Source organism: Primulina huaijiensis, chromosome 15, assembly GCF_012295235.1.
Source record: "Primulina huaijiensis isolate GDHJ02 chromosome 15, ASM1229523v2, whole genome shotgun sequence".
NCBI lineage: Eukaryota > Viridiplantae > Streptophyta > Magnoliopsida > Lamiales > Gesneriaceae > Primulina > Primulina huaijiensis.
This window is the reverse complement of record NC_133320.1, coordinates 3,383,181-3,406,675: the sequence shown is the minus strand read 5'-3', so window position 1 is coordinate 3,406,675 and position 23,495 is coordinate 3,383,181. Positions and strand designations below refer to the sequence as shown.

Genomic DNA, 23,495 nt, shown 5'->3' with positions numbered 1-23,495 from the left:
AAATAAAACCTGTGCAAGGGATACTAGAGCATGTAACACGTTCAGTCCAATGACTACTGAAATCGTGCTTGGGTTGGTGCGGGTTCAATTGTTGTTGTATGTTTTAATTTATAACTCAAATTTAAAATAAATTAAAACCCACATTCCGTTCGATAATTCTGCATCTATGATTAAATTTCATGAGCAAATAGGATAGATAAAATATAATTAAGGTGTAAATTTAACTCATGCTATAATGGTGGCATTTTTTTTTATTGAGGAATAATCGTTTCTTCATGACCACTTTAACCGTGATATGTATTATTCTAATAGAAACATATACATCTTGTGGTCTAACTAGGTGCGAAGGCTCGCTCAAACCTCTTTCAAGTATCATTTAAGAAATAATATAGATCATGTTACATTATCAATTAATTTGTTTTATTTTATCGATTATAGCACAAGTGATCCGAAACCCATTAGAAAACAAATGCTATTTTTGGTCGAGTTCCATGAAATATCGTTGAAGGGGCAATTAAATTGTTAAAATACAGATATATTCATTTTGGGATTAAAAAAAAAATTATAATGCTACTCACTATTTATGATAAAATGTACATAAAAACTAGTTCTCTGAGTGACCATGCACCATTTCCCTTTACAATCAGCAAATGTTTTAGAATGTTGTGTATACACTGTACTTTGAAATATTACATTGTAACTCCCTTTGCATTATAACCACGACACCGGGTCGGTCTTTCGATATACAACACCGTTATAGTATTTTAACAGGAAGAAACGGAAACACTTGGAGAGTACTTTATGGTCCGCAAAAACAAAAAATATCGTCAATCCTTCAGTTTCTCCATAGCTCGAGTTCCTTCAATTTCCCTTTCAGTTGCGCATGCTCATGCTGCATTTTCTCGAGCATAGTTTCAACGAAATGCATCTCTTCCCTGAGATATTTAATTTGCTTCTTCAGTGAGGTGAGAGTCTCTGCTTTGTTTGCAGTCATTCCTATCATGCTGCTCGCGTGGTGGTCTCCTTGAGCAATCACTTGGATTTGCTGAGGTCGACTTAGTAAAATAACAATGCTAATCTGCAGCAGTGGGAAGGAAAAGGTTAAATGAAACGACGTGTAACTTGAGAATATTGTCGAAGTTGATGACGCTAGAGCATATAAGAACTGATGGCCTTTTGCTTAAAAATGGGCAAAAGTCCTCTTCAAATTATAAGCAATAATGCTTCTCCAAGGCATATTTATACAGCACAGATTTAAAAACTGAGTGCTTGTTGTATTAAAGTTGCAATCGAACTAATAATTCAGTTCAAATCTTCCAAACTATATACAATAACATGACGCCATGTTCATTGAGCCTTTCCCAGATATAGTTATAGTTAACATAATTTTCGACGAAACAAGCTATACCAACAAAAAAACATGACAACACAAGATCGCCAGTTCTACCTGCATTAGAAGGAGAATTATGCCTATGGTGATGACTAGAAGCAGAGAAGACGAGTATTGATGTCTTAACGACGGGAAGAATTTGGTTAAAGTATCCCTCAAAAAATAACCAACTGATGCATCAATTGAGTTTTGTTGTGGGGGATTAGTGACTCCTTGATTCACACCCTTGAAATCTTGCAAGATTGACGATACTTTTGAATCACTCTGCTTCAAATCCAAGGGTATCTCGGAGTTTGATCTCTTTTCCAATTGAGCTTGATTGGCCGCACGCCCTTCTACAACATATTAATATACGTAACAATATAGGAAAATATAGTGGAACAAAAAAATCTCCAGATGCCCGACACCCAAAAAACAACGTAAAATGAGCTCCATGAACTCCATTAATTGGTTGCATGATGTTTTGGCACTTCAAATAAGAAAATCACCTTTTTCCTTCTCAAGTTTCTTCTTCTTCAAAACTTCATGTGCCTGAAAAATCGGTCCATACAATTTTCAGGTAAACCATCAAAGCTCCAGAAAAAAGAAAATTTAGGAGTCAAACATAAAAAGCTAGGATACAAGGTCTATCCAGATTGCATAAGCTTCTCTACATTCTTCTTCTGTGGACTGCACTATTTTCCCTGAAAATAAAAATTTAATAGTATTTCAAAACAAGTATCAATGAAAACTTTCAAAAGGCTTCCTTATAGCACAAAACACCAAGTAAACACAATGTATGAAAAGACCTGCCATAACAAACATTATAAGATACCAGGGTATAAACTTTAAATGTAACTACACAGCCTAAGAAGAAACAAGCATATATTTATTTTTAAAAGAGACTTATATTTATTTTAAAAAGAAATGCAACACAGCAAAGACGTGGATGCCAAAGAGTAATCACTGCTTCTTCATCCTACAGTTTCCAGACTTTTGTTCCTTTTCTATCTTTAATATGTATGATCAAGTCTTATGTTCCAACAGATAGAACCCATCAGTCATAGTAGAAGGCTGCGCAGTAAGCCTGGCTGTAGGCCACCGTCATCATAAGAAACTTTACCAACAAAGGACCTATATCACCTGTCTCTGCACCTGTCTCTGTGTGATGGGTAAATTGAAAGGAGTTCAAATCAATTTAAAAGAAGTTAGACTACGTGGTGACCTAAGTGTGAATCTACTCAAGATTGGTTCCCTCAATTTTAGGACCTATTTTCATAATTTGTATCAACTCATTAATTCCTTATTTGCAGATCCAATTACTATTCTTTTGTCCTAGTTTACTGCATTCTACGTCATAGAATCGTGTGTTCCTAAATTGGTGTAGGTACAGTTTTGCTTCCCTGTATTATTTTGCTTGTCCACATGGTAAAGCAGTGGAACATAATTTTTTATTTCATTTTTTTCCATAAGTTATCAAAACACCTCAGAATCCTACGTTTATTACCAAATTATGTTCCTAGAACTGCCTCCTCATCACCCACGAAAACCGCTGCCACCAACGCCCATTAAATGATTACAAGTAGATGAGGTATGGAAGGAAATCTGGTCACCAGGCACAAGCTGAATGGGATCAAATATCTGCAGTGGTCGCACTCCAGGTTCCTTGTTCAGAATATAACAATCCTGGCCAATCAACAAACTATTACATTCTGCTGGTTCATCTGGTGGATTCTCATTATTTTATAACAATATTTGTCAGAATTCGCGGGTTGAACTGGAGGATTTTAACAGTCCTTTTTAAATATATAGCATATGAACCAGTTCACAAACTGAAAGGATCGATTTTACTGGGGTCTGGGGCAGAAATAATTATGGCGATCAAGCTCCCAATTTCGCCTATAAATACCCCTAGTCCCCTACCCCTCACTCCCAATTTTCATCACATACACCACTTATCCTTCGTTTATCCTGAACTCTCCATTCCAATTTTCATTTCTATATCTTCTAACTATTCTTCCTCAACTTCTTTCATTCCCTTAATTGCTTTCCTTCACTAAATTCTACATTCTCTAAATTGAGGTATTCGGGGGCAAATATCAAAACATTATGAAAAATTAAAACTTTAATTATTCTTACCGTTATTAACATTATCGTGGTAACTTATGATAATGCTGTTAATATTAATATCATTATAATTATTATTATATCATTATTATTTCTAATAACAAATAATAATAGAAACAACAACAACAATAATAAAATTGTTAGATTATTATCACTGATATTGCTCCTATTAATTTATTTAACGATATTACCATTATTATTGCTACTAAAATTACCACTCTTACAAAATAATTAAATATTGACCATTATTAATATTATTAGTATTAACATAACCACCGTTATTAGCTTTGAAATTACAATATAATAATTATTGTTGTTATTATATAATTTATTATGATGATGATAACAATTATTATTATATCATTATTATAATTATTGTAATCAGTACTATTATTATATAAAAAAAAATTTATCGTCATCATTATTATTACAATTATTATTAACACTGAAACTTAATACTTACTCTATAATTATTAAATTATTTGAAAGGAAACTACTTTTAATTTTTATTATTATTACCATAATTTTTGTTACTACTATAGCTAGAATTACAGCTATAACTATTGTTCTGATTCTGGTTAACACAGATATTGTAACTATTTGTTGTTATTATTGTTATTTTAATCATTCTTGTCATTGCTATTGTAATTATAGAAGGCCCAACCCTAGGGTTTCTTGAGCCTACCAGCTGGCAGGGCCGTTATTGATGCAGCTGGGAGTGAGTACCCTATGAAGTCATGTTCATGGTTTGTTATCCCTTTTGATGGTAGCTGTCATCAAGATCCCGGGTAGCTTACTTGATGTTCACCTATATGCTACAAAGTCAAGGTGCAGGCACTTATCCAGTTCTCACTATGGAAGAAAAAATGAGATTTTAATTTAATTCAATACCTTGCACCCAAAAACTCTTGTTCAGGATCCAGCATACATTTTAAAAATATTATCCAGGTCTCTGTTGGTTTTAATTTTAAAGGTATTCTACAAAAATTAAAGTTCCATTTTGTTACAGTTATGTCAAGTAGCACAGAACCAAAATCGTTTCTTGCTCAGCAGCCCATGATTGTATGGAATCACAATTCATATGACATGATTGCCTGGAAAACATTTGGCAAATTGAATACAGTTTGCAGAAGGAGCAGTTTAATTTGTAGGCCTAGTGTATGTTTGTAGGTCTATTTTACAAATTTTCCTTTTACAAAATCAGAAGAGAAACAACTATTCCCAATCAAACTTTGAATCCAAATAAAAAGTTTCACTCTGTGAAGACACGGTTTCAGACCCAACTTATTGCATGATAAATAAAGTCTTGCAATTAGTTTCGCACAAAATAACATGGGTTTCCTGTAAATGATAAGAAAATCGCAAAGACAAACCTCTCCACATGGTTTTCTTGGAAAAAGAGACATCGATGTAGATCCTCAACAAGCAGCCAGGCTGTGAATCATCACCATCTCTCTCCACATCCCAACGCCCCTGTCAAAGGAGGATCAGAAAAGGACTATATAAAAGGCATCATTGACATATTAATGCCAATAGGTTAAAGGAAAGATCAAGTGAATAGTTCTCGCAAGCAACATGAGAGCTCCATCATAGATATTTCATATTTGTGCGGATAATATTTAAGGATGAAAAGGGAGTGGTGAAGCATGTTTTGATGCACAAGAGAAAGGATGTGAAACTTAGAAGTGATTTTTATTATCAGTATCCAGGTTGATACTAGAGATTAACTGACTCTTCTCAATTGCCAGGAAGAAGAAACAAGATTTTGTTGAGAAATAGACCCAAAAAGGAAAGCAAAAAAGGAGGCGTGACTATTTATGATTGATGCAACTTTGGATCAAATTGAAATTATTCGAAGAGGTACACATATAATAGTTTGTCTCAGCTTAGTTCTGGAAATGGGCCATCTTGTGATGTGGACATCTCACTGTTTTATATATTTTTCAAATAAACTAGGTAGAGGGTGAAGAAGAAGTTGATATTTTAGGAACATAAAACAGGTGTCCCCAACAAAACAAATTCATCCAACTATTCTAAATAACATCAAGACAAATCCATACCTCCACAGTGAAGTAGTCCCCATATGGCACATCACTGATCACTTGAGAAGTTTCGAAAATCAAATGACTGGCAAGGTATATAAGGAAAATTGTAAGGCCAATCAATATCATACAACCACCAGAAAGCAATAAAATAAGGAAGATTGTACAAATTATAGTTGCCACAGAGACGAACTTCACCAATTTTGACAGAATGATTAAGGTACATCAGAAAATAATAATTTAGCAGTATGCATGTTCACCGATTTTGACAGAATGATTAAGGTACATCAGAAAATAATAATTTAGCAGTCTGCATGCATATAAGAGTCATCAACTCACAATTCACGTGCAAGTTAGTAGCCAAACAAAATTGATTTTAGCCATGGGACAACTTAAAAGAAGCCCATCTGTTCAGAAATTGCAGATCATGAATATTATCCAGTTCGGACTTCAGTCTATCAAGTATCAAGAGTCTCTCACAGAAGAAGTAAGGATTAGATTAGAAATGTTGTAAGTAGCATTTATAATAAATCTGGATGTTAGTTAAGGGATTGTTATTTGAATAAATTAGGAAACCATAAATCAAAGAATTCGAATTTTTTTCAAATTTACTATGATTTTATGGTCCTAACGTTAGCCCTAAAATTTCTCTCTTGATCCTATTTATTTGTATGCACTCTTACCCATGAATAAATAAGAAATAGTCAACTTTTCTCCATTTCTTTCCTAAAATCTACGTGGTATCAGAGCCATAGGCTTGTGATCAGCACTCAGTCAAGGTAAAGACTGCAACAACAGGTGTTAGACAAACGATAGTGGGGCAGAGAAGGGTTTAACGTGGACTAGTCTTAACCCGACTGTTTCATTCAACACTCGAGATAACTGAATTACTCTTCAGGTCACTATTAACAGGTTGAATGCACAAAAATTATTTGGAATAGGCTCAATCAGTTAGGCTGATTTTCTAAGGCAAAGGAAGGCTTGGCTACCTTATAAGTGAAATTAAAAAAACAGCAAAACTATCAACTTCTTGTCTACATGTGATTAACTCCATGGAGCCTACCATCGGGAAACCATTCATATAGCTAAAGACGCGTGGGATGCAACAGTGATGCATGTTCATATCTTGAGAATTCCTCTCAAATTTTTTACCAAACAAGGAACCCGAGATATCACCACTAAATTATAATCAGATGATGATATTATTGCAAGAACTGAATCATGCTAAGAAACAAGAGGAGATAGACAGGTTTATGTTTTCTTGGCAGGAATCAATATGATTTAGATGAGGTAAGAGGATGAATTATCAGTCACAAGCCACTTCCATCAATTTGGGAAGTTTGTCAAAAATTTTATAAATGCTAGTAGGTTTTGAATGTTTCGAATGGTTTGCAACTGAAGTGACATAATAATTACAATGCAAAATCACTTTTTACATATTCATATACTAACGGTCACTTACTTGTTCCTATAAACTCTATATTTTTGAATCTGCTTACAGGTACCACATCTTGCACCTGGCAATGATGAAAAGAGAGAATAAGCTATGGCATACCACTGCACTTGTTATCTTTCTACCTTTCAGTATGTCCAGATAAAAGAACCTTCGGTATCATTGAACTTGGTAAGCACATTTCTGATATAACTTGAATTGAAAAACGACATACCAAGATAAAGTTTAATTGGGTGTTGAAAAGACACCTCAGACATGTGCCCAAATTTATCATGACGCTGCCATGAAGAACACTTGAAATCTGAAAGGAAAAATGGCAAAAACTACAAGTTTGTGCAATTTATGCCACCCAAAAGATACACGAAATAAAAAGGATATTTGAATAAAAATTTTCAGATGACTGGACTCATTAACCTTTATCACCGCATTTCTTATGAAACGACTCCTGGAAACTAGCCCCATTATCTGACAAAAAGAGCTGAAAAAACTCCTCTACAGGAATCTGTAACAAAATATCGCTGGCTAAAAATTACTAGCTCATACCACATCAACTTCAAAATAAATCATAATAAATAGATTAACAATTTCGAAGGAAAATTAAAATACCGGAAACTTTGATCCCGCGACTTTGGTATAGCATTCAGGAACTGCAATGAATCCCCAGTTCAAGATATAGTTGAAACAGTAACGAAATAAAACAGAAAATTGGAAAAATGTCATGGGAAACAGTGAAAATGGCTGAAAAAAATTAATAAATGCGGTCAAATAGGCACATTTGGAGATCACAGATAAGTTCTGTCCTAAAATACTAAAGTAATGGGGGCTTTACAACAAAATTAGATATAATATGGTTAGAAAACCATAACATAACTTATTCATTAAGTAAAATAATACCAGTTTGTGGCACCTACATCTATTTGAGTGGCTATCCGACAAATATAACTTTTTTTCTTTCAAATACAACATCAAATACAACACAAGTACACTAAAAATTTGACATCAGTTGTGTTCAATAGAAGTTTGTTCAAGAGATCCAGGAAGATTTCAATCTAAAATATATGCAAACTAGGATGATAAAATGACACATTTTATATGAAAGATTAAACTCTATTATAGATCAACGTGTTTAATCATATAGTAAAAGGGAATATAAGAAAGGGAATATAAGGTGCCTACCAAGATATTGAAATAAGTTTAAGTCAAATAGTAATTAATTTCCATATGAACTGGGCAAACCTTGGGGTGCATCAGCATCCTCCGGCAGCCAAGCAGAAGATGTTTCAGACGATGAACACTCTATATTTTGAGCAGTTCGGACATCCTCTTTTTTCCCAACTTGCACTCCTGAAGATTCCAAGATAACCTCAGGTTCACTAACACTGGAAATCTTGGAATCCTCCAAGGTGGTACTCTCCTTATCCCTGTCCATGAAGCAAAGTTACGAATCAGACTGCCAAACTAGCCACGAAAAAGAAGCAACTATTGACAAGCAACACTAAGACGGTCTTGCCTTCATGAGATTATGCAAATAATTGCACGAGGTAGCAAGTCGGCTCACCAATTATAAGATATGATATATTATATTTTTTTTGTGAAATGTCATTAATCTCAAAGTATATTTAAACCATGCCACTTCGCTGAAGTATGAAGTTGGATTTTCCAAGTGCATGCACACTACTATGTCATATACATGCTTTGTGTTATGAATATAGCTAAAATGAAGTAACTCAAATCCAAGTTGTTCACATCAAGTATTGTTAGAACTAATTCGACAATAATAATAATACCTATTTTTATCTAGCATTCTCAATTGCGAGCTTATACTGGGACAATTACAATCAAGAGACATGTCCATTTGTCTTGCTTTATGTACAATTGTTCTACTGAAAGTGATACCTAAGATTTCTATTTTGATGTTTAACTTCCTTACATTGGGACAAAACTTTTCAATCAAGAAACATATCCACTGGTTTTGCTTTATGCATAATTAGTCGGCTGAATGTGATGATACCTGATATAATCCATTCTGATGTTAAGGTTCTCTATTCTCTGCCACTTCGTTTTCTAAGAATTTTTTTTTAAACCAGTTCTAGAACTCATAAAAATGCTTTCAGGGTAAATTCTTTGTAAGCCTCTTAAAACCGCTTCAATAAATTTATTCTTGATCTTTTCTTCTAAACATGCTATCAAAGCGCTTGACCTAACCTAGGTTTTCTCTCTCGTTCTTCCACAAACATTCACCAAGGGAAAAAAATATCACACCACTCATGTTAACAGTAGCACCATGTACAATTCAAGGGAAGAGTAAAATATGGATAGTTCATCCTATGGACAGTAGGTTTCCCTTTCCTTCTCTGATGTTTCTTTCTGGTTCTCTACTTTATTATATTTGTTTATCATGGAAGCAAGTTAATCATCTCTCTTCTGCTGAGTGTTCATTTGTGCAGCTATTACAATGTCATTTGTTCATGGTAAATACATAACAATGGAAATAAATATTGGCAACTTCCTTATATTGCCATAACTGTATAACTGAATGGAACAAACTATCACTTGAGGGCAGTCCACACTCTTATAAGTTATTTGCTGGAGTTCAACAAAAGATGAAACATCTCGTCTCCAATCCTTCTGATTTGAAAGATGCTGCATATGAAGATTGTGTTGCCACTGATTTATGCATTATGGCTTGGTTACTGTACAACATGATTGATAAGGTGAGCGTATGACTTGTTTTCTTGCCAGTTACCAGAAAGATTTGGAATACTCTAAAAGATATCTATAAGAATGTCTCGAATATTTGAATTGCAGGCATGTTTTTCATCTTACAGCAGGCTGAAAGTTATGTGCCTGACCACTTGCATCATTCAATGGAATTTTGTATGAGTTGGATACCTATCAGCCACTTGGTTCTGAATCAGCCAGATAGTTCTTAAAGAATACCATGAAAGTCCTGTTCTCCAGATTCTTATCTGAGGTGGATCCTAAAATTCTAAATTAGATTCAAGGACAGATTTTAAAGGGAATATCATCCCAACTATGTCTCTTGCACTATGACAGGTCCTTTGTATGCAGAATAGTACTAAGTTCATGAAATCTCCTGAGCTATCATCTATTTAATCATCATTACTGGAGACAGTTATGGACATGGATGAGGAAAAGACTTGATGGGAGATCATGGATCGGGTGTTTTTATAAATAATGTATCCTAGTATTCCTTATGGTCATAACAATAATGTGTTCACAGAATATTGGATTAAATTTGAAAAACATATTGGGCTTAGTTATTTGTTAAAACACCGTTGGAAGACCTATAAGCTACTCGTACTCAAAGAATGGTTTAGATTTCTCAAAAAGAGTTTGTAAAGCTCCACCACTTCCAATCTTCTCTATTCGTTCAAGTCATAAATGATAACTTTTCAAGTACCAGAGCATTCATTGCTACTTCTGATAGCCCACGAGTAGTTGATCACCTCACATGGGAGGTATTAAAGACACACTTGTCGAGAAGAAAAAAGGTCATTGAATCATCAAATCATTCAGGACTTGTCCCTAAAGATATCAAGGGTCTATCCTGAAGAAAGAGCTAAACAGCGTGGTAATTATCTTATTCACTATAATATCATCATGATGAAGAAAATGGCAATCCACCACTAAACCTTGGTTCTCTTGTGGAATACTGGACTAATATCAATGTTGATAGCCATGTGATTGGCACAGTGCATTAACAAATTGAACATTCTAGACTCATTTCAGACAATAAGTCATCAACCATATCAATTTCACATTATACATGAGCCATAACGCTATGCCCTGCTTCTAGTTAGACTTGAAACTTATTGTGCATTTTACAACACCAAGCAACTAGGTTTCCACCTATAATGCACGAATGCGCAGAATGCAGAAATCAGCAGCAACTGTGTTCAACACGTTGCACAATGTGTACACTTCATAAGTTTTCAAATTTCACAGTCCGACACGGTCAAAGACATATTCTATTTTTCACCAAATCTCTTTTTTTTTTTATATAGGAAACGATGTTTTATTACATAATAAAAACTATTAATCACAAAAAGCGGACAAGAGGTCCACACACTAAACAACAAAAGTTCAGATCACATTAACAACATATAAAAATTCAATCCCTTAATAAATCTAAAACCGAGAATATCTTAAACTCCTTGTGTTTCTTTATCCAGTTAGAGATACCCGAATCTTAATCTTACCTCAACACTCTTCAAACAATTCTTCTATATAGTCAAAAACCCTGTTATTCCTCCCCAACCAAAATGACCAAGAAATACAATGAACTACCACTTTCTAAAAAATTCTATCCCTCTTGCGCAGCTCGCGCCAAAAATCTGTCGCAAGTAACTCTTTCATTAACCTTGGAGTTATCCAGACCAGACCCAACTCCTGCAATGCTCTGAACCAAGGCGTGATGAATGAAAATTTGGTCTTGGTTCTCCACCTCTTGCTGACACAACACGCACCAACTCGGGAAAAGAGAACAAGTAGGCCATCATTTTTGCATCATCTCACAAATTGATAGCTTTCTCAACACCACAATCCATGAGAAAACTTGATGGGATCAGCTATTTCCAAATTACATGAAAAGAGAGAAAGGAAAACCTATGACCGGAAAGAAATACTCGTATAAAGAATTGAATGAAAAAGTCTTTGAAGGATCCTTAGCCCAATTACTGGTATTTGCAACCCCTTCAACAAACTTGACCCTATCTAAGGCTCCTAACAAAAAGCTCAACTCATTCAATTCCTCATCCCTCAAGTCCCGCCGAAAATGCAAATCCCAAGAATTAAAGAAAGAAGAGGAGAATTATCCGACCGAACGAAATGAGAAATAAACTTGTTATGAACCGATGAATATGAAATAACGATGGATAAAGATCCTAAATAGAATAATCTCCCCCACCACCTATCCTCCCAAAACCTTATTATGTTACCCGTTTTTACAACTGCCCTCATTGACTGATGGAAAACAAGGTAGATTCAAGAGATAAACTTCCATAGACTTTTGAATGTAAAATTCCTTGCTAAGCCTGCATCTCAGTCATTATCATTTGCTCATTAACCTTCTCTCATACCGATTCTCTCTCAGAAAAAAATCTAAACCATCATTTCCCCATAAGTGCCTTATTCTCAGACAAATGTTCCAAACATCAAGGCCCCCCCCCTCTATCCTTCAGTTTGCTAAATCTCAATATGATAGAACGTTTACATTGGAAAATTCTATCATTTTAAAGGGACTCGGATAATCTGGGGATTGTGAAAAGTAGAAAATTTAATGTGGTTGCGTTGTTAGCTAGAATTTGATGTATCGAAATCAAGATGTTGGTTCTCTGAATTATTGTACAGTCCGCATTCGAGCTTCCTAAAATAGGCTCTATATACTTCATATGAATATCCCCTAGAGAAATATGAAAATCGTTCAGCCAATTATCAATTAAGTGTAAACTTGAGAGCGATCCTATGCATCTCTACTCGGAATTTTGGGATGAAGATGGAGAAGCCTCACTCCACTTAACCAATTAATGCAATCAATATATGTGAATAGAATTTAAATTAGCTTGGAGGTGATCATCATAAAACAAAATTACTACAAACATGTTATCATGAGGGTCTCTCGCAAGCCGTTACATTGCCATTACATATAGACACTCTACCGAAAGGCGAGTTTATTACTAGGTCTAAAACAACATAACAGCCCAAAGAGTACAGGGTTTGTAGCAAAGTCAAATACCTTTCAGTAACATCCGAGTCATCCAGAGATTTCCCGGACAAAATTGATTTTTCAACCATTGAACTTCCATTCTCCTGGCTTCCTGTATCAGACATAAGCTCCTGAATGAAAGAGAGAAATTGTTAAAAAGATATAGAGAACACTTAAAATTGCAACAATGGCAGATAAACTTAAAATTACAATTGGGTATTTATGGACATATTTACACAAGTTACAGAAAACCTCTTAGCTATTGATAATCTACGTGTCAAGCAACTCCAATAACAGAATCAGGTAATAAATGGTTAATTTTAGAGATTCAGTTGAGTAAACTTATTGGAAGATACAAACTGAAATCAAATTAAATGAACCGACACACAGTCAATTGAGCACTTATGTTTCAACATTTAGCCAGAGGACCCTGATAGAAAAGCAGAATAAGATTACCGACAGGAAGTGAATCTTGAACATCAAGAGGTCAAATTGAGGAATAAAATTTTGAACCCACGTGTTTCACATTCAATTAACTTGTACGCAGATTAAACGTCCTCGACCAAATTCTACAAGGAGGCTCACCTCAAAGAAAAGTTCCCTAACTCACCTTGCAACTAGTATCGAGGAAGGAAGAAAATGGCATGCGTCAAAGAGGATCTTGCCTCTAAAAGAATGAGCATCGAAGTATTGTCTAAATAATTGTGCAGAAGTTCCAACTTAAAAACCATAGAATTTGTAAAAAAAATCATTTCTTCTTCTGTTGAAAATACCACCTCCATCTCGATTATATAGGTCTATTTCTTTCTCCACATAGATTAAGATACTACTTGGAACTATCAATTATACAAACAACTTTCCAATTTTATCCTTATTTCATTTAATGAATACTTATATCAATGGTTAATTTACTTTCCAATAGTTAGTTAATTACAAGACCCAAAATTAAATAAGGGTATATTAGAAAAAGAATAGAAAAAAATTTACATTGTTTAGGTGAAGCTAGATGCCCAAGCCAAAGCCGAGCAAAATATCATAGCTCTATTTAAAATCTCGGATGCTAAGATTACATTTACAAGAATTTCCGATACACATTTCTAAAGACCGTTGTAAATAATCTAAAATTTAAATATAAAAACTTATGTCATCGATAATAAACTATTTTCCAAAATATTCATTAAAATTTTCTTTTATACGTCTTTCATAACGTGTAAAATAATAGCCAGTTTTATAAACAACTATACCATCGCATACACAAATTCTTGTTCACCGATCCCATAACAAGGCTACCAATCCATTTTAGGTCTCCAAAGTAATCATCCGATAAAATGTTAATAATGTCATTAGAAAGTAGATCCTTGATTTTCGGTAATTAGACAATAAACATATTTATTTCATTCGGATAATAGCAATATTATATGAGGAAATATCCTCATGCTGTTTTGACCTGTTGCACGACAAGGAAATCTTGGTTATAAATCGATGCATCTAGGATTTACATATTTGTCCAAGAGAGATTGTTTTCTGTACATTTTTTCTCCGTTCTTTGTTCAGATTTATTCAACATAAAATCCACTTAATAGTACTCCAATTGATAATCAAGCAAAAGGAAACAACCAGCACTTGTCAGAATAAGAAACAGAATCACTTGGAGGACACAAACGAAAAGAAAAAGTGGATGTTAATAAGAAACACTCATTAGAATCTCATGAGGTTATGCAACTCTAATACCCACGAGATCAAATAATTTGTGATGACCACAATAATAATAATTGAGTATTTACATTAGAATCTCCCCTAAAATCAAGTCTTATTCAGTCTCTTGGAATTTACAGAATTTTGTGATTCCAAGTAGTAAAACCTTCTATCCATCATCTCTCATCGAATAATATTTGATGTTGGAATTATAAAACTAAAAATATTATTAAGCGTGTTAAGTTTGACTAAATTAATAGAATGTGTATTGATCAAAATAAAAAATCGATCTATTAATAATTTTAGGACTAATTGCATCGACACCCCCTGTAAAAAAAACAAAAAGCAAAAACAATGTATGTAAAATTAATAGCATTTTAGACCTCGTGTTGTTAAAAATCAGGCATAAAACATGTGCATGAGTTTTTAGAACATATGGGTGAAATGTGTGTAATTTTAGAAAATGAAGGATGTATTAGTCTATTAATATTTTTTTTTGAGGTTCTATGTCTTCAAAACTTTTTACAAGAGTGGTTGGTGCCAGTAGCCCAACAATTTTATATTAAAACCTCCTATCCATCATTTCTTATTGATTAAAATATTATTAAACATATTAAATTTGACTATATTGTCTTTCCAATTTTTTCCCTAGGATCAATTATATTAAATTCCTTCAAATGCCTAATAATTTACACAGACCTATATGAGAGCTCTGAGGTGATGGGAATCTCGACTTAGCATTTTCGGAGGGAGAGTTACTTTCATCCTTGGTGAGTTAATTGAATCAAATGGAAAGCCACCCCCATCCCAGGCATGTGTCACATGGATGCTGCAGAGCATAGATAAAGATCCCCTTAGAAGTAGTGGAAGTCCTTGTCCAGCTCTTATACTATCAAGTTTTCTCAGTATGGGAGTCATTTGGCATTGGACGATACTTCAGAATACTCCTTGTGAGTCCTGCCTAGGCTAGGGCAAACAAAGCCATCCAACCTTACTGGATTAGGAATGTGAAAGCCTCTCCTCCAAAACAAGATACAAATCATATCCTTCCTCTACGAGTCTCCTCCAAAACAAGATACAAATCATATCCTTCCTCTACGACTCTGTGTTTCATTTATTACCAGTTATAATTGGACCATAATGGAATTTCAGTCTATATCAGCACCATAATATCAGTTTGAAAAGGAAGAGCGCGACTCGGAATATGAAGATTGTTTCCCAGCAGCAAAGAGAAGGAGAACAGACCCTATTGTTATTAAAGGCTAAAGGCACACTAAGGCATCTGGGTTGCACGAAGCCTTGCAGATATGATATTTTCCTGCTTAAGCAGGTTTTAATATTTGCAGAATCGTAACCAAACTGCAAGACTAGGGATATTAATTAAGGAGTAAAATTTAGGAACTTGATGGATTATTTAAAATAAAAGAGAGATTCGAAGAGGAGAAATCTAAGGCTGGAATTAAAGTGCAGTAAAAAAACGAGACAAATAATTGCCGGCGCTGGAATCGAAGTGCCGCGAAGTATGGAAGAAAGAATTTGAATTGCGTGAAACTGAAAAACAGAATTAGAAAGAAAATATGCATGCTTGCGGGTTAACTAAACCAAAATCTGCATGCTTGCGGGTTAACTAAACCCTTAAAGAGTTATGAGCTTGTGTGTGTTGGGCATTATTAATTTGGGCTGGCCATAGGTATCTCTTAAAACTTAATCGAGCATTTAGGCCAGTAATTGGGCTTATGGTTCTTCAAGAGCACATATTGCACCTTATAAGCGACTTGTTCCTAGACATTCCTTTTGCAAGGGCTGTGCTTGAGTGGTCTATATAATGAGACTGAGAAATGGAAAACTATAATAAGATCAACTGACAACCAGATACATCTACCATTTTCTCAAAACATAGATACATACCTCCATTACACAAAACTGTGATGAGTTGATGAGAAGCGCATGGCAATTTGTTATCTATCCTTGTCCTTGAGATATGTCTCAAATTTTTGAAATAATATGAATAATTAAATTATTAAATGTGATACCAGTACATCTAGTTAAAACACACTGCTCAGCACAGAAACCAAGATATTCGGCATAAAAGGAACCACAATGCTCAATCGAGAATACAGAAGCAATAAATGAAGCCCTTAACATTAGCAATTTTAGCAAATCAAGCTCAATCGTAGACCAAGTAGACCTTGATTCTGAACATGAAACTAGATCCATTTAGATACCTGTGGATCCGTAATTTCCTTGGACCCATTCCTGGGCAACAGCCAACCATCATTAATGAGCCTAAAAGCTTCATCACGGGACAAAAAGGAAGTGAAGAAGTACTGCAGAAAAAACCGACACTTACGAGAGAGACTAAAAAATTAACTGAAGAACACCAAAAGAACATCAAAAGCAGGTTTCTACCTTCTTTCCTCCAGCTATGATTTCTATGGCAGTCGGAAACACAGCAACTGCATTTGCTCTTCGTACAGATGTGATTTCAAGAAATGGAATGATCTTCTGAAATATAAATCCATGATATTCAATTAGTTGAAAAGGTGGTCTGCAAAATACTGGGAGTGCACAAAACCTTGTTAAAACTGCATTAGAGAAATTATAACATCATAATAAAAAATACATATATAAGAAATGAGAAACCTCAAATTCCAGAAAATCATGACTCCCATCTAAACCATAATAACTAATAGTCTCCCACCAGCTCCGTGTTCAGCATGAAGGTGATGGACATGGCAACCTAATCCTATCTAACACACCTAATAACTCAGTCAACTCTAATAGCCCTTCATCTCTCACAACCCTTCGAAAGTGCATAACCCATGATTGGGAAGACGGCGAATTGTCAAAGTGAACAAAAACCTCCACAACGTCTCATTTTCCACATAAAACCTCCACCACTATTTCCACAACATAGCTTTTTTCTCAAGACAATATTCTCAATACCCAATCCGCCCTTTTCTTTAGGTTTGCACACATGTTCCCAGGCAACCAAATGACTGTGCATCACCATCAGCTCCATCCCTTAAGAATTTCCTTGAAATTTTCTCCATCGCGCCGGCTATTCTTTTTGGCACCCTAAAAAGAGACTTAATAAATCGGGAGTGCGTTTAAAACTGATGTTATCAACATTAACCTTCCCCCTCTTAACAGAAAAGCTCTCTTCCAACTTGCCAACTTTTTCGACATATTAGACAGAATGGGTAGGTTCCCAGAACGAGATTTGTGATGGATTTCCTCCTAAGGGAACTCTCAAATACTTAATCAGGGCCACTTCTCCTCACCACATCCAACTTGTTGAGCTAACAGTTCAACTTCTTCTTCTTCACAGTGGACCACAAGTCCCAAGGTATCCCAAATAATCTCACCCCCAGCTATTACAGCACTCAAACACTTCTTCTTCCCTGTTTATGTATTGCCTCCAGCGCTTAAAGGACAAGGTAACCCTATTCTCCAGAAAACATTTCTTCAATTTTCAGATAAAATGAGGCATCATCTTCGTTGTTTGGCCACCAGATTGCTTTCTTGGCTTGAAATAGAAATAATTCAATGTTCCTCTTGACTGTCTTCCCAAAAGTCTCATGCACCAATTCCCACGATATATTGACACACTCTCTTGTGATAATGAGTGCTTTACTCCAATTCTTAACCAAGCACGACCGAAAGTGTTCATATGCGTCTATTTTCCCTGAATCGGTGGGATTCGGTCAGAATTCCCCATTCTTCGGTGAATGCCCCAAAAGCTTCCTTTCTTCTCTTGTAGACATTCCATTGTCCCTCCTTTTCTGAATACATTTGGACAAGTTGTTTGCCACACATTTCCAACCCCAATCATACCGGCCATTTGGTATGATGAAGCGCTGCCTCTTGCCCATCCAAACGAATGTAGATAGCTGCCCCGGGCATTGACAATTTTTTGCATGGAAAATACTGCTTCCTTCCCTTTAAATCTGTTAAACTTTGAACATGTCTGTGTTTTGTTAATGTACTCCCAAAATTTCGACCAAAGCCAATGTAAGCTTTCCAAATCCACTTCCAGCAGATAGCTAGCATTTCTGGTTCTCTCTGTCATACATACAATAGTCCTCCTCCTATCCATATTGAGTATAAACAACTTTTGCTCGACTTTAACCTCGCCTACATGCCTTTTATCGCAAACATGCTTGGTTCAAAATAAGATGACACCGATTTGTATTTGCTAGGTTGAACAAATCAAGCTTAACACTCATGGTTTCTGTGCGCGGCTAGGGTTCAGATCATCGCTAGGATTCAGCGCGGTCAGGGTTCGCAATTAGGATACAAGGCTGGCTAGGGTCGTGGTAGAGTTCACAGCTAGCTAAGATTCAGATCGCGGATAGGTGTTAGTGCACGGCTAGGCTATCTACTGGCTAGGGTCGTGCCGTCGTGGTTAAAGGACCAAGAGCTAATAGAGAAGAAGAAATGAATGACAGATAGGTTCTGCGGTTGGTGGTGGTCGGTGGTGATCGGAATGGGTACACGACGGTCACCACAGGAGTTTGGGACCAACGTTAGTCAGGAATAGTATGAATAAGCATTTTCGGAAAAAAATAGCGGAATAAAAAATGCTTGAGAGGGCGGTAGGAGGTCGGAGGTGTTCGGCGATGGCCGGTGAAAGGAGGCGGTAGTCGGAGGTGGTCGGTATGAGAGATTGGCGGCCAACGTTAGTCATGTACAGGAAGGAGAAGCATTAACAAACTTTTCTCTGTCTAGAAGTTTCATATTTTTATTATTTTGTACATAATTAAATATGAACATTAATTAATTTTGACTGTTTTACAACCTTGTGATCGCAAGTTCAGAACATTAATTTTTTCTAACAATCTAAACCTTTCATGAGAGCTTGAAACACAATCAAGCTGAAGAGTTTATCCATGTAACTTGTCAGCAAGCCTTCTCATTTAGCAAACAAATCGAACTAATCAGGATCAGTTCTTGTATCGTTCAATCTGAACAAGTCATTTTTGTTCTTTGAAGGAGTTGCCTCAAAATAAAAACTTATGTGGTATTTGATCTGAAATTGTTTTATATCCAATTGGTCAAGGTTTTGCTACCAGAGTATTTGTATTCGTATTTTAACATTTTAGGATATTTTGGGTATCATGAGAGGTCTCATCGTCATTTTTTTGTGGTTAGGATCATCTAATATTAGAATCAGCTATCTACTTTGAGGTTGAACACCACACCTACATTGTCATTTTGTTTTTGTTTTGTCTTCTTACTTTTTCCCCTGTTTCATGTGTCAGTTGTTTCATTGTCCTTTTCGTGTTTCTTTGCATTTGCTTTTCTTGAGTATTTGTTTCATCCACCATTTTACTTTTGTTCTTCTACAAGGTGGGAGAAAAACATGAAATTTAATAAAATTGCTGAAAATTCCAAATTCAATTGAAGGAGATCCAATAAATTAGCAACTTATAAAGTTGCGAGCAAGTAATTACATTCTTATATTCTTCTTTCCATCAAATGTTTGGCAGTGTTTTAGTGCTTTGAGAAAGTGTATTAAGTGAGATCGTAAGGGAAAATGTGATGTATGATTGGATTTAATTTTTTAAGAAGGCATCTTTTACTGCAGATGTCATGTCATAAAAATATTAGCTGTATTACTCATGCCGCATCATATATTTCTGGTAATTTTAATGTGAAATATTTTAAAATTATAAAGATGATATAAGGAGATAAAATATAATCAATCATAAATGAGTGTTTTGGGGATTGATAGAAAGTTCAATTAAAAATAAAAAATATTCTGAAAGATATAAATTGAAAGATAATATATTTCTCAGACATTTGATTAGAGTGTGATGTGGATTTGACTTTATTTTGCCAGAACGAGGCAGTTCTGAAAAATGCTTCCAAACATTGGCCATTTTTAGAGTATTTTATAAGTTCTTGAACTTCTTGATTTATATTGTTGAGTTGTAAAAAAAAAAAAAGCAATCCTGTTTAATTCAGATCACTTGAATCTTGGATCCTAAAATGCGTACAACTAGATTCTTAAAAGTCCCAAATCCTAGCTACCTTACACTTCAAGGTTTTGATTTCCATACTTCTCGCAGTAATGTGGTGGTCCATTCAATTCTCGCTTCAAAGTTTAACTGTGGGTAGCAAAATAAATTAGCAATAAACCCCTAAATTTTTTATTTGTCACGATTCGTCTCCAAAATATTCAAAATTGTTACAAGTTAGTCCTTAAGTTTAGGACATTACAAGTTGAACCTGAAAATTCATTTCCTTAAATTTAGGGCATTACAAATTGAACCCAGAAAATTATGTAAGTTAAACCAAGATCTAGCTTCCAGGGATGTGTTTTGTTATCCTGGTTAATGCGGCGGACTTTAGAATTTACAACATTGTGTTTGGAGTATTAAGACTCTGTCCTGCTGCTAGATTTTCAGAATTTTATCGCCTTTTAGAATTTCTGGCTTTCTGCAACATTTTTTTAGTAGGTAGGACCATAGATCCTTTGAGTAGTAGTCCATGATTACATCGATTTTCATATGCATGCTTAAGCATTTTAGCTTTTTAACACATGGTTGCACACTTGAACTCCAAATTCAATAGAATAACAATAAGCTACCCATTTAGGATATTATATCTTCGCAAAATCAGTAACATTAAAAATATGAGAATCATTTTAGTCGCACAATATATATTTAGGAAGAGAGATACTGCCGTACTGATATAATTTGAAAAGGTGCAGGAGCTTATAAATTTAACAACCAACCTTTGTCTCAAATCCAAATAGGTTGGAATAAAAGCAGATATAATGTGCAAATAGGTACATATGGCCCTGCAAGAACAAATCATACAGTTTATGATTAAATTCGGAAGCTCAATGGCCTTAAATAAAATCACTTGCTTAAAAAAACTTATAAGATAATCAAGAAAAAATAATAGGCCCAACACAACATCTGAGTAAATCATGGAAATTCACATTATACAAAATAAATATACCTGCGGAGAGAAATATGAATCATTTTTTTAAGAAAATGAAAATGAGCAAAGTAGCTTAATTATTCAAAGATAATTAATTACCTGAAGAAGAAAATTCTCTTGTAGTGCACAGTTGAAATCTTGAATGAGATCCTATAGAACTCCAGGTAAACAAAATTAAATCACGTGTGCTTCTCGAATAAAAGATAGCAAAAAATTCAGAAAATATGGTGTCTCAAAACATATATAAGAGTTCCATCCATTATTCTCATATCATCACAATACAAGACTTAATTCAAAATCAGTTAGGGGGGTTTGCAACATGGATCTCGTCTCCTCTCCATTATGCTTTCCAGTCATGAACAAATAAAAGAGTTCACATGCTTTGAAATCTGGTTGCGAAGAATGATGACAGCATAAATGCTAAATAAAAAGGAATAGACCCAAAGTTTGAAAAAAAACAAAAAGAAGTCGATAGACAGACTTCTTGTCCAGTTTAGTCGAGAGAAGACACTTTAAGAAATGAATATTATTGGTTTCCTCTAACTCAAGTTGCATCAGACTCCAATTCTATCTTTGATATCTCAACTTTCTCATTTTATTGAATGTTTTCACAACCAATTTCTCAAGCAATTGCATGAAAAGCATTCCAAGATAAAATAATTTTGCTCATGAACTTTAAGTCTCCATAACTAACTGATTTTTAGAGATGATCTATCAAAACTGTATCCTCCACGTAAAACTAGCAAAACAATTTGGTATGCACATTGGTCCTCAATAGATTAACTAAATGGAATGGTAGGTGTTACCACACTTTGATGAATCCATGATCTCCATCCAAGGCACTGAAGTGAATGGCAATCAAAGAAAATTATGAAGATAAGAGTACAAAATTCAAATGTTATTTGAACTTTAGTGTCGATAATGCTTTGCACTTTTTATATACAAACACAGATATGATGAATACAAGTTGCAGTTATTTCTAGAGACAATAAAAGAAGCTTATTCAAACAAATAAGTTTGTTCTTGAGCTTCTTCTATCTATTATTCACTAGAACTTAAACTACAACAAAAATTCTCAAACATTTAAAAAAGATATGGTAAGATAAATAACAACTCTACCTCTAATATTAAGATTACATAATAGATTAAATGTTCTGCACTTCATAGTGCACAAGTACTAAAACTAAAAAAACATGATGAAAAGCAATGATAAATCAAGAAAATCTGGGAAAAAAGAAGAAAAGAAAAATTCGAATGAAAAAACCTACTCACTTCATCAGGTGGAAGACGAAACAGCTGCCTGTATTCTTCAACCTTCGAAACAAATTGACTCTGAAAGAAAATCATGGCACTTACCATCAGCCAATGCATTTAAAGTAAGATCCAGAAGCACCATTATTTTGATGTTGTGTAAAGGTTGTTCTCACGTGAAGGAGAATAAAAACGCATAGAGGGGAGGGAGGAAGTATCTTCCCCTATTGGATATATTCTTTCTAGTCTACCCTATTTGAGCTATACCCAACAAAAACAGTTGAACCCACTAAAACTTCGCATCATTTAATAAATATATTTCGACTAAAGTCGGATTGGACGATCACAGTCAAAGAAAACTTTAAAATATTCAACAAGAACGTTCGAGATTTCTTCCCCAATAACACTGGCCCATCGGAAATTTCCATTCCTCTCTTTACGACGATCGGCATGCCGACCAACCCCCCCCCCCCCCGGCGATCACTATCCAAAAACAACAACAATATCAGAAATGTGCACGTCGTAGCATCGCGATTACGCTTAAAAGCACAAAAGAGACCTTCGAATCGAGCTGTTTCGAAGGACTTGGCGCGGAATTGAACGACTGTTCTGGTGATTCAGCTGAAGGTTCGCGCGACGGTGCTTCGGCGGCCTCGGAAGAATTCGATGAGGCACTATGGTTCTCCATGGATTGGGCGGTCGGAGGAGAAGCGGCGAGAGTGAGATCCGTCATGTTCTCCGACGCTACTGCCGCCATACCAGCACTGACTGTCGGTTAGCTCGATCGCCAGTTAACGAAGTCTATGTGCGTTTGAAAAAAAAGTCTTTGCATCGTCCATCTTCCGCTTGACGCCGTTTACGAAGACATCGAATTGC

At 35.1% G+C, this 23,495-nt stretch overlaps 1 protein-coding gene across 1 annotated transcript; it reads right to left on the bottom strand.

Annotated features, from left to right (window-relative positions):
• Positions 1–598: 598 nt before the first annotated feature.
• Positions 599–23,481, bottom strand: LOC140960337 (protein VASCULAR ASSOCIATED DEATH 1, chloroplastic). Its single transcript, XM_073418578.1, has 18 exons — positions 23,179–23,481; positions 22,641–22,700; positions 21,468–21,518; positions 21,157–21,222; positions 16,824–16,919; positions 16,640–16,741; positions 12,750–12,850; positions 8,228–8,412; positions 7,598–7,638; positions 7,406–7,493; positions 7,206–7,292; positions 7,001–7,055; positions 5,557–5,623; positions 4,870–4,969; positions 2,012–2,073; positions 1,879–1,921; positions 1,448–1,725; positions 599–1,078 (listed from the first exon to the last, which is right to left on the bottom strand). Exons 1-18 carry the CDS (start codon positions 23,374–23,376, stop codon positions 836–838), a joined length of 1,923 nt encoding a protein of 640 aa, XP_073274679.1. The 5' UTR covers positions 23,377–23,481; the 3' UTR covers positions 599–835.
• Positions 23,482–23,495: the final 14 nt, after the last annotated feature.